We start from the raw sequence: 11,240 nt of genomic DNA on the forward strand, positions 1-11,240 counted from the left end.
AAGACTCTGGCCACCAGCAATGGGCTCACTATTGCTTTCAGATGTCTGAATAACTCAACACAAATATCCCATCCTGACAGTTTATTTATAAGTGAGTGAATGTAAGAGAAGGCACTACACTGTTTTAGCTGATGTAAAACAGAAACAAGCCATGCTCAAATCACAGCCTCCTAAGGAAAAGAAATGATTGTTGCATTTTTGAGTCACTACATTGAGGAGTGGATTTTAAAAAAAATTTTCTATTATTTTTTAAAGTTGTAGATGGATATAATACCTTTATTTTATTTATTGATTTTCATGTGGCACTGAAGATCGAACCCAGTGCCTCACACGTGCCAAGCAAACGCTATACCACAATCCCAGCCCTTGAGTGGGTTGTTATGTAGTAATGGATATCTGACACAGTTATGATATGGATTTTGAACTTGGTTGCCCAGCTGATGTAGGAGAACAAGGATATTTTTAATGGGATTGTAGGGATGGTTTGTGTTTTACAAGGATTCTTGTTGGCACAAGTGTGGAGAGGGGATTGAGGTGGGCCACCACTAGAGACAGAAGAGGTTTGAAATAGAGGCCAGAGAAAGCCTTGTTATGTGGCTCACCAGTATTAATCACAAGGCCAGATGAATGGTTTTGGGCAATCTGGACAGTTCTATACACTGACCAGAGTTTGCTTCAGGAATGTGTGTGTGTTTGGGCTGACTTATGTTGTCAATTTCATATGTTGAGTCGGAATGTGATTGCATTTGAAGACAGGGTCTTTAGAGAGGCAATTAAGTAAAATGAGGTAATTAGGATGGATTCTAATCCAATATTGCTGCTCTACTTCTAGGAAGAGGAAATTTGAACACAAAGAGAGACACTGGGGATGGACATGCACACAATGATCAGAACAAGTAAATACACAGAAAGGTGGCTACTCCAAGCTAAGGAGAGAGGCCTCCTAAGGAACCAGACCTCAGAAGGAATTAGAACTGGGCATGGTACCTTTCACGTCTAGTCTCCAGAACTGTGAGAAAACAGGTTTGCATTGTTTGGGGCACCAATGTGATCGTTTTTAAGGAAACCCGGTGGAACTAGTGCAACATGTGACTGATCTCTAGTCAGTGAGACATTAGAAAGCTTGCTTTCTCCTGAAAAGGAGCCATGGGAGAAGATGATCCCTCCTCCCTTGTCTTGTAGGTAATGCCTGAAATACCAGTTGCCTTCTAGAACTCTGTATGAAGAAGTGGAAGCTAATGAATCAATGAAGCCTAGATCTTACCCTCTTTCTAGATTTCTTCATGAAGTGATAAATTTAAATTTTTGTTTAAGCTACTTTGAGATGGGGTTTCTATTAGTCACCACTGAATGTATTCTAAATGATTGAGATCTTAAACAAGTGTCAAGGGCAGAGGGATTTGGAGGAGGTGGCATGGGGAACAGATTTCAGAGGAAGTAGGAGGTACAATCAGTGAAACACAGTCACTGATTGGATGCTGGTGGTTAGAAGGGATAATGTCCCTCCAACAGGTCTACCATTTTCCTAGACTCTTAAGTTCAATCAATCAATTGTGGACTGTTCTGTGATGTGTGTACTACTAAGGACGGGATGCATAATGATACTAGAGATGTCAAAATATGGAAAAATACATTTGAGAATTAATAAGAAAAGTACTAAAAGAAGTATATATTTTGCTTGTGTGCACATGTGCAGTTTTTATGGGTTTATTTAAGTACACATAAAATATGCACATGAATCTTTTATTTATTTTCTCCACTGTGCAGCCTGGCATTGGAACTGGTGACTCTGAGGGCCAACTGGGTTTCTTTTTTCATGATGGTTTTGAGGTTCTTGGAGAAAATATTGTGAGCAATCTTAGCACAATAAGACTTGTTGCACATCAGCAGTATTTCCAGCTCCTTGATATTGGGGACCATGAACTTCCAGAAGCCACTGGGTAGCATGGGCTTTACTTTCCTCTTGCTCCCATAACCAATGTTGGGAATCAAACTCTGGCCCTTGAATCTTCTCTGTACTGAGTTGTTGATATCTCTGAGTTTCTATCAGTTATGCTTAATTTTGACATATCAGCCTGACTAAGAGCTGAGTGGACTTCTTGTTTCTCTTTTTGATGACCTTGGGCTTTATGAGGGATCTGAGGCTGGTAATAATGCTGAGCAGGAGATTGCTGTTACCCTGTAGGCAGGGCAAGGAGGAGAGAGGGGCAGAAGTGGGTCTTCCTTCATGGGCACTGTTTTATTTTATTCTATCAGCATCTCTGAGTATTTTGTACAAATCTGTACTTCAGACCTACAAAGATAAAAAATACTAGCTTAATCAAAGAGAGATTTACAGTCTTTTCCTATCGGTTGCAATGTTATCAGTACCATAATGAAGTTATGTATTAGGGATGTGGTGTCCCTGGGAGGAGATGATCACTTCTATTAAAAGCTGATGGAATTTGGATAACATTGGGACAGAAATGATATAGGAGGTTTAAAACATCAAAGGTGATTTTTACTGGTTTAATCCAAAATGCAGTATGTAGTAAAGTTTGGTTAGTTTGTGGTAAAATAAGACAATTTTGGACAAAATAGCAAAACTTTGCCTGAAGTTCCATTTATTCAAGCTAAATATATGTTTATGTGAAATAATACCTTTCATATTTTGTTCTTAAAGTTTCCTTTTGTTATAAAATGATGATGACGATGAATGCTTAATTTGAGAGGAAGGTTTTACTTAGCAGGAAAAAATGCACAAACAAAAACTCAAAACAACATCAACTCTCACTAGTCTCCTCTATTGTCTTTTTGGAAAACACACAAGTGCATGAAATCTGCAAATTTAGGAACAATGTTAGTAGATGACCTCTAATATTTGTCCTGCTAATTCCTCTAATATTTGTCCTGTCTATATTTCCTATAAAAACCAGAGGCCTCACCTCTTTGGGCATCATACCAAGGAAGCAGGAGTCTGGAGACCTGGGCTGTGTCCCCTGTGCTCTCTCCATAAAGGGCTCAACACTTCACCTCTCATTAGGAGCCTCTGCAGAGAAAACTCCAGGCTCCACTCAACTGGCAACTTCAACTCCTGGTCCTGTGTTGAAGGAGTTTGCTTTCTGTGAGTTTGGGGAGCCCTTAGGTCTCAGTTCAGGTCTGGTTTAGTTCCTAGAGATGTGTGGAGTTAAAAAAGAAAAGAGGCAAGGGGACCTTTGAGTCTTTGTAGAATTAGAGAGGAGTGAGGACAGGAATAAAGAAAAAAACATAATCAATATAGTGACTTTCATCTTGCTTTTTTTTTTTTTAGACCACCATGACCCAACTGGGCTTCCTGTTGTTTCTGATTGTGGCCACCAGAGGGTGCAGTGCTGGTGAGTCTCACTGTCATGTTCCCAGCCCACCTGCACACAGAATTCAAAGAAAACAGAACTAGGCAGCGTTGCTTCCAGGTTGGGGGTCTCTCCTGAGCCAGAGATGATGTCTTTGACATGCACAGAGGCCAGCTTGGACGTAGTCTGAGCGCTGATTTCTGGCTTCTTGAGGGATCTGGTCTCTAGCAGTGAGAGTATTGCTAAGACATATCCTGGGTCTGGTTCTTGTCTCTGTGTGGCCCTGAGGGGACCCTAGTAGAATCCTGTCCTCTCCTTGCCACTTCCCACTACCATGGCCTGCCTTGACCTTGGGATTTCCACAGTAATTGTGTGGTATGCTCTGTGTCCTAAGATTGTTCTCTTTATAGTCTTCTCTACGACAAGAATAGCAATGGCATTTTACAATCTGTATTTATTTTTGTTGTTATTTATTTATTATTATTATTTTTAAATAGAAAAGACTGTTTCTTTTCTCAGTACTGGGGATTTAGCCCAGGGGCTCTGAACCACTGAGTCACAGCATCAGCATGTTTTATTATTTTTTATTTTGAGATAGGGTCTCCCAAGTTGCCCAGGCTGGTCTTGAATTTGTGATCCTCCTGCCTCAGCCTCGTGACTCACTGAATCACAGGAGTGTGCCACCATGCCTGGCTGAGAAAAGCATGTTTCTAAATACTATTTCATTTGACCTCCAACACAAACACTATTATCTTCATCTTAGGCATGAGGAAACTGAGACTCAGGTATGTTAAGTAGAATCCAAGGACTCTCCACTTGGAAGCTTGAGCTACTTAGGCCTGAATACCTCTGACTCCAAAGCTTGTGACTGCTTCCATCCCCCCAGACTTTCAGACTGTTTGCAAAGTTGAAACTCGTATACGAGGTTCATCATTGTACGCCCCTGTGGGTCTCTTGACTAGAGTCTCAGCACTGTCAACCTCACACTCTGTCTCAACCATATTTAGCTATCTGCATTTCTTCAGGTTGGACTTTGCTTTATTCTTTTCTCCAGGTCTTTGGACATGTTGTTCTCCTTGCCTTGAAGTCTCTTTTCTTTCTTCCAACTGATAAATCATGTCTATTCTCTCAGAATACACTATAGTGTACCTGAAGTAGAAAGCCTCTGTGACTAAGTCATCCAAACCAAAACGGTCCCCCTGGCTCCATTCAGACTTCTCTATTCTCATCTCAGTCTTTCTTTTGTTTTCCTGAGCTTATGATTCATTCCTTTTAATAAAATTTTCTGTTGTTTTTTGGCAGCTCCCTCTAGAGGTAAGTTCTTGGGGGGTGTTTATTTTCTTTGAATGTCAGGTGCCCATGGCAAGACTTGGCACAGCATGAGGTTGTGTGGAGGGAGGTAAGTTAAATCTGTGCTGGATGCTGGCTCAGATGGGCTGAATGGATGACACTAGATAGCTCAGGGACTTTCAACCCAGGCAGGGAGTGATGGAATGAGTTTGGGATTAGTGGCAAGGGAAGGCTGGGTTTTGTGTTAAACTAGCAAAGAGAATGAAACTCTTCATATTCTGTTGCAGTGGTCAGTACTGTTCCCAAGAAATGGACCTGGTCTTTATTGTCTGCACCTCTGCCTAGAAGCTGCAAAGAAATTAAAGAGAAGTACCTTAGGGCAGATGGTAAGTAACGAGCCCTGTCAGGATTTTGTCCTCTGGGAAATTCTTTTTTTTTTTTTTTCTTTAGCTTATTTAAAATTGTTTTGGTACTGTGGATTGAACCTGGGGAACTTTACCACTGAGCTACATTCACCTCTCCCTCCTTTTTATTGAGACAAGGTCTCTCTAAGTTGCTGAGGCTGTCTTCGAACTTGTGATCCTTCTGCCTCAGCCTTCCCAGTTGCTGGGGTTATAGGCTTGTGCTACTGCAACCACCACCACTATCCATCTCAAGAAAATTTCATTACCCCAAAAAGAAACTCTATACTTATTAAGAATGAATCTTTATTCTACCTTCCCTAAGGCCCTGGTAACTTCTTTTCTACTTTCTGTCCCTATAAATTTTCCTATTCTTATTATCTCATATAGGTAGAAACATAAGGTAACTGTACTTTTGCATCTGGCTTATTTCACGAAGCATAATGTTTTCATTAAGCATGAATAATTAATTTCTTTTTATCCATTCTGCATAGATATATATGTCAATATATGCTATATATTGTGTATGATGTGTATGTATATATACACTCAATATTTTATTTATCCATTCTTCTGTTGAACACTTGGTTTTTTTCTGTCTTTTGAGTCTTGTGACTAATGCTACAATAAATGTTAAGTGTACAAATTTCTGTTTGAGTTTCTGTTTTTAATTCTTTGAGTGTATCCTAGAAGTGGAACTGCTAGATCTAGAAAAGTGGAACTGCTAGAAAATTCTGTGCATAAGTCTGTGAAGAACGTTGCTGAGAGCTTGGATAATTCTGTGTTCTGCCTTAATCGGTGGGGTGTCATCTTCTGAATTTGGGGGTACATACACCCAGGGATGCAAAGTGATAGAACTCAGGAGAAGAGTCCTTAGGTCAGGTGTCTAGTTCTCAGAGCTGTCCTGGTCACAGGGCTGAGATGGACCATGAGTTCACACACAGGGAGGCTCTGGCTGGTTCTCTCTACAGATGGACTGTATTTCCTCCGGGCCAAGAATGGTGTCATCTACCAGACCTTCTGTGACATGACCTCTGCGGGTGGCGGCTGGACCCTGGTGGCCAGTGTGCACGAGAACAGCATGCCTGGGAAGTGCACGGTGGGTGATCGGTGGTCCAGTCAACAGGGCAACAGAGCAGACTACCCGGAGGGGGATGGCAACTGGGCCAATTACAACACCTTTGGGTCTGCAGAGGCGGCCACCAGCGACGACTATAAGGTGGGTGCCACTTGGGAAAGAGTGAGGACCTGAGTGTGGCTGGGTCATAGTAGGAGGGACGGTTAAGAGTTGGGCTGTGGACATAGGACTGGAGCAGAAGAGAGACATAGTTACACATCGTGCATCCCAGCTCCCTCCCCACATGACTATTAGGTATTGGGAGACATGATCTGTTGGAAGGGGTGTGTGATGCTCATCTGTCCACCTGCAGCCCAGAGCTATCAGCTCAGCTGAAGGAGCCCATGTACATCTTTTGCCCTTGTGGAACCTTCTGAGCTGGTCAGTCTCAATATTGGTTGCTTTTCCAGAACCCTGGCTACTATGACATCCAGGCCCAGGACCTGGGCATCTGGCATGTGCCCAACAACAGCCCCATGCAGAATTGGTGGAACAGCTCTCTGCTGAGGTACCGCACCATAACTGGTTTCTTCCAGCATCTGGAACATAATCTGTTTGGCCTCTACCAGGTACACAGGACTGCTGGCTGGGGCTGGTTTTCATGAATATAGAGAGAAACAGGTGTTTGAGGTTGAGCAAGAAGCATGTTTCCATGTGCCTTTCATGTCCCCTAATCCTCATTTGTCGATGGCTTCTGTTTCACTTTCCTTAGAAATTCTGAACCAGAAAAGATAAGAGATTCAGGGGAGGAGATTTGGCTTGGGCTATTGGAGAAGCATAGTAAAAAGGAAAGATTCATATTTTGACTGGTTTAGAAATAATCTCAGCTACTGAGAAAACATTGCTTCCTCTTTATGAATGAAATCATAAACTATTGTACTTATTCAATGATTTTTTTTTTGTTGTTGTTCCTGTAGAAATACCCAGTGAAATACGGAATAGGAAAGTGTTGGACTGACAATGGTCCAGCAATACCTATGGTCTATGATTTCGGCAATGCTCAGAAAACTGCATCTTATTACTCACCCTATGGCCAGTGTGAATTTTTTTTTTTTTTTTTTTTTTTTTTTGCGGTGCTGGGGATCGAAACCAGGGCCATGTGCTTGGGAGAGTGAGCACTCTACCAACTGAGCTATCTCCCCAGCCCCAGTGTCAGTTTTTAATGCTCCTTGAATTCTTCATAGCAAAGAGGATCAATTCAGTTACGATAGGGAGAGGTTATTTATTACTACAGCCTGGTTCTCTTCTATGAATATTACATGTATTGTCACATTTAATTTGCACAACTGGCCTTGAGGATTATTATTAACCCCACTTTATGGATCAGAAAACTGAAGCAATAAGAGCTTCAGGAACACACCTGAGATCACAGTGCATAGGCCGGAGAGTCAGCATGTGGACTGGGGAAATTTGGTTCCAGACTCTATTCCTACCAACCCCATTATCAACTCCTCAGCAACGTATTAAGCCCAGACCAGGTTCATGTGTAAAGGGCAGAACAATGAACCAAATGATGAGACAATTTTATTTCTATTGTGAGTGGTAGGTATTTGTTTATTGTGACTCCAAGTTCGGTAGCATCACTTTGTAGAGGCTGAGCCTATTCTATAAAATTCAAAGCTGTTGTAAATACATCTAGGATTTGGGAATTTAAAATAAAAGAGAAGCCAGACATTGTGGTATGTGTAGGTCAGCTTGAACAATTTAGTGAGAGCCTATCTCAAAGAGAGAGAGAGAGAGAGAGAGAGAGAGAGAGAGAGAGAGAGAGAGAGAGAGAGAGAGAGAAAGAGAGAGAAAGAAACAAGAAAAACTAATTGCTGCAAGAAGCCTTGAAATATTTGTGATTTTCCAGTATTGTTGAATTTCTCTATATGAGCTTTGGTAGAACAGGGGCCCTCTCTGAGAACCAGTTCTCAATTTCTGTGGGTGGGAAAATGTTCCTTTTGGTCAAGTTTGGGGGTGGGATGCACCAGTCATTAACCAAAGTAGTGCTGGGCCCCCCTCTCAAGCCTCAGACTCGCATCAGTACTCTCTGGGTTGGCCTAAAGGAAGCTATTTCTGGCATTCTCCCTGAGTGCTGTTTTCTGCATCTCATTTTCAGTGGAATTCACTGCAGGATTTATCCAGTTCAGAGTATTTAATAATGAGGGAGCAGCCAATGCCTTGTGTGCTGGAATGAAGGTCACCGGATGTAACACTGAATTTGTGAGTCTTTGTGAGGACCAAAGGGGCTTGCGAGTGAGGTTGACTCTGTGTGTGTGTGTGAGTGTGTGTGTGTGTGTTGGTGTTGAGTGTGGTGTGAGCATGTGTGTGTGTGTGAGAGTGTGACTGCCCTTCCTTCTTGCTGAGTCTCAGGGACCAGGTCTGTGAAACCTCCTGTGCAAGCACAGACGTCCTGTACTGTTTGGGACCAAAATCAGGGATTGAGGTTTCAAATGCACCATTGATTGTTGTATGCTCAGCCTTTGGGAGAAAACATTCTGTTACCTAGAGTTAGGGTGAAGATTATGTTCAGGGACATCCCATGGATGCTTCTGAAGCTGAGAGTGCTTGAGAAACATGAAGTGTTGTTATTCTCCACCTGAGGTTAAGCTTTCAAAGTCAAACTTGGCCTGCCCAACCCTGCCCAGGGATTGCATGGATGCACCATGTGTTGAGAGGTTACCAGGAAAGTCCCAGACATATACTGCTAGACCTCACTCAGGCCATCCCAGCTCCCTGCCACAGGTACTTTCTCTGTCCAGAGGTCACCTTGTGGACTGATTGCCAGAGAAGGATGAGGCAGCTTCACTGTCCAGGAGAACCCTGGGGTCATGATGGGGAATTTTCAGTATGGGGACACTAAAGGAGCAGGTCTCGTTGTGATGACCTGGCTCCTATGGCTTCTTTAAGCCATGGCTTAAGACATGTGTAATGTGGTGTGCACATGTGCCAGCATGCACCTGTTCATTACCTAGTTAAGCCTGCACTGGGCAGCTACACTGCACAAGTACAGGGGACACAAAGAGCTCCTTGTTCATCATCAAACAGGGCAGACATTCACAGAAAGATGAAATTACTATCTAATGAATCCAAGGTCTCATAGAAATATAAACCAGGGAGGTGGGAGTGTAGCACAGAGGTTGAGTGCTTGCCTGGCATGTGTGAGGCATGGTTCAACCATCAGCACCAAAAATAAGAAAAAACAAAACAAAACAACAACAACAAATAACTAGGGGCTACAAGAACACCTAACTCTGATGGAGGTGTCAAGGAAGTGATTGCAGGAAGGTGACTTCTGTGCTGAGGCTTGAGAGATGGATGGATAGATAGAAATTTATGAGGTATCTGTGCAGTTTAGGTTGAATGAATAATGGGTACAGAATTATCAGTGTTTCAGAGAGCATTTGGCACTGAGGGGGCAGCAAACAGTTTTGCAGTTTTGGTGCATGAGATGTATGTGGGGTAGAGACAGCAACTGTATAGGAAGAGGCCTCCCATCACACCAAAGATTTTGAACTTTAAAAAAAAAATTTTTTAGATGTTGACATGTTTTTATTTTATTCATTTATTTTTATGTGGTGCCGAGAATCGAACCAAGTGCCTCACACATGGTAGGCAAGCCCTCTACCACTGAGTCACAACCCCAGCCCCTGAACTTTATTATATAGGTGATGGAAACCAATAAAGCACTTTATAGGGAAGATTGACTTGATCATCTCTGTGACAGTTATGCTGGTAGCACAGTGGTGACAGACTCTAGGGGTGTGACATTAAGGACCAGGAGATCAGTACTGAGTTGGTTCCAATAGTCCAGATGGAGGCCTGAAGTAGGGTAGAGCCCACAGGGATGAATTCCAAAGATTTACAATTTATGATCAGTTGAACACAGATGATGGAAAGAGAAGTCTAGAATAACCTCATGGTTTTCATTTGGGTAAGGGGACATCTTTTATTAAGTCAGGGTGTCTGGATGATGAACAGTTTGGGGGTCAGTGAAGGACATGCAGTCATATACACTACCGCATAACAATATTTTGATCAATGACAGACTGCAAATATGACAGAGGTCCCAGGAGATTATATTACCTTGTGACATCATGGTCATCTCAGTTGTGTAAATACACTATCACGTTCACACAATGACAAAATTGCCCAATGATATGTTTCTCAGAAAGTATCCCCATTGTTAAATGATGCCTGGGTGTGATTGACTGTGTTTTGGTTGGGTGGAGCTTGAAGTGCCTGCAGAGAGATCCCAGTGATAGAGCTTGAGTCTGCAGCCCAAAAACAAACGGACTAGAGACAGAGCTTTGGGAGCCATCAGTGAATTGTTAGTAACTGTAGCCAAAGAGGATCAGACAATCTATAAGGGAGGGGAAGAAGTGTCTCTCCTAGGGAGTAGCGTTTAAGAAATTCATGAAGGAAGAGTCTGGCCAGGGAATCCAAGGACAAATGTCCAGAAAAGTTGAACAAAAGTCAAGAGGAGATGGTGTCACTAAAGATAAAGGTTGAGAAGTTTTTATGGGAGAACTAGATCAACACTGTCCATGGAGAATGTCTGAGAACCAAAGATTCCTCTGCATTTGGCCATTAAGGTCTTTGGGCTCACCAGCAGAGCTCTCATTGCCACCTCCTCCTCTCTTTGTTTCCTAGCACTGCATCGGTGGAGGAGGATACTTCCCAGAGAGTGATCCCCTGCAGTGTGGAGACTTCTCTGCTTTTGATTGGAATGGACATGGAACTCGTGTTTCTTATAGCAGCAGCCGGGAGATAACGGAGGCAGCTGTGTTTCTCTTCTACCGTTGAGAACGTCATACTATGGGACCCAGAACTCTTGTCCCAATGATGGGGTCCCAAGGATGGTGAAACACTTGCCCTGTAGATAAAATGTTAGTAGCAGAGGAAAGAAGAATAAATCATATTAATAAATCATATTAGAATAAATCATATTAATTTAGGGATTGATGTTTGTGTTAGTTGACTTTGCGTCACTGTGACCAAAATATCTGATGAGAACAACTTAGAGGAAAGAAAGTTTATTTTGACTGGTGTTTCAGAGCTTCAGTCCATGGTGGATCAAGTCCATTGTCCTGGGCCCAAGGTGAGGTAGAACATCATGGTGGAGAGTGTGGTAGAGAG

General features: G+C 42.5%; 1 protein-coding gene across 5 annotated transcripts; it reads left to right on the plus strand.

The window, feature by feature from the left end:
- Positions 1 to 3,034: 3,034 nt before the first annotated feature.
- Positions 3,035 to 10,972, plus strand: LOC124994785 (intelectin-1b-like). 5 transcript variants are annotated; one of them, XM_047567055.1, is made up of 8 exons: positions 3,035 to 3,103; positions 3,290 to 3,353; positions 4,614 to 4,625; positions 4,889 to 4,987; positions 5,974 to 6,221; positions 6,530 to 6,688; positions 8,221 to 8,324; positions 10,755 to 10,890. In XM_047567055.1, exons 2-7 carry the CDS (start codon positions 3,296 to 3,298, stop codon positions 8,296 to 8,298), a joined length of 654 nt encoding a protein of 217 aa, XP_047423011.1. In that variant the 5' UTR covers positions 3,035 to 3,103; positions 3,290 to 3,295; the 3' UTR covers positions 8,299 to 8,324; positions 10,755 to 10,890. The 5 variants fall into 5 exon arrangements, with proteins under 5 accessions (XP_047423011.1, XP_047423004.1, XP_047423015.1 ...); XM_047567048.1 differs by lacking the exon at positions 8,221 to 8,324 and having other exon boundaries at positions 10,755 to 10,972; XM_047567059.1 differs by lacking the exon at positions 8,221 to 8,324 and having other exon boundaries at positions 6,530 to 6,627; positions 10,755 to 10,972.
- The last annotated feature ends 268 nt before the right edge of the window (positions 10,973 to 11,240 follow it).

Source organism: Sciurus carolinensis, chromosome 1, assembly GCF_902686445.1.
Source record: "Sciurus carolinensis chromosome 1, mSciCar1.2, whole genome shotgun sequence".
NCBI classification, from domain to species: domain Eukaryota; kingdom Metazoa; phylum Chordata; class Mammalia; order Rodentia; family Sciuridae; genus Sciurus; species Sciurus carolinensis.

Excerpts from the sequence above, each read along its gene's own strand:
- LOC124994785 (XM_047567048.1), top strand. The coding sequence starts at position 3,296 with ATGACCCAACTGGGCTTCCTGTTGTTTCTGATTGTGGCCACCAGAGGG. Across the intron at positions 6,222-6,529 it reads CCACCAGCGACGACTATAAG|AACCCTGGCTACTATGACAT; the intron begins GTGGGTGCCACT and ends TTGCTTTTCCAG. Across the intron at positions 6,689-10,754 it reads ATCTGTTTGGCCTCTACCAG|CACTGCATCGGTGGAGGAGG; the intron begins GTACACAGGACT and ends TTTGTTTCCTAG.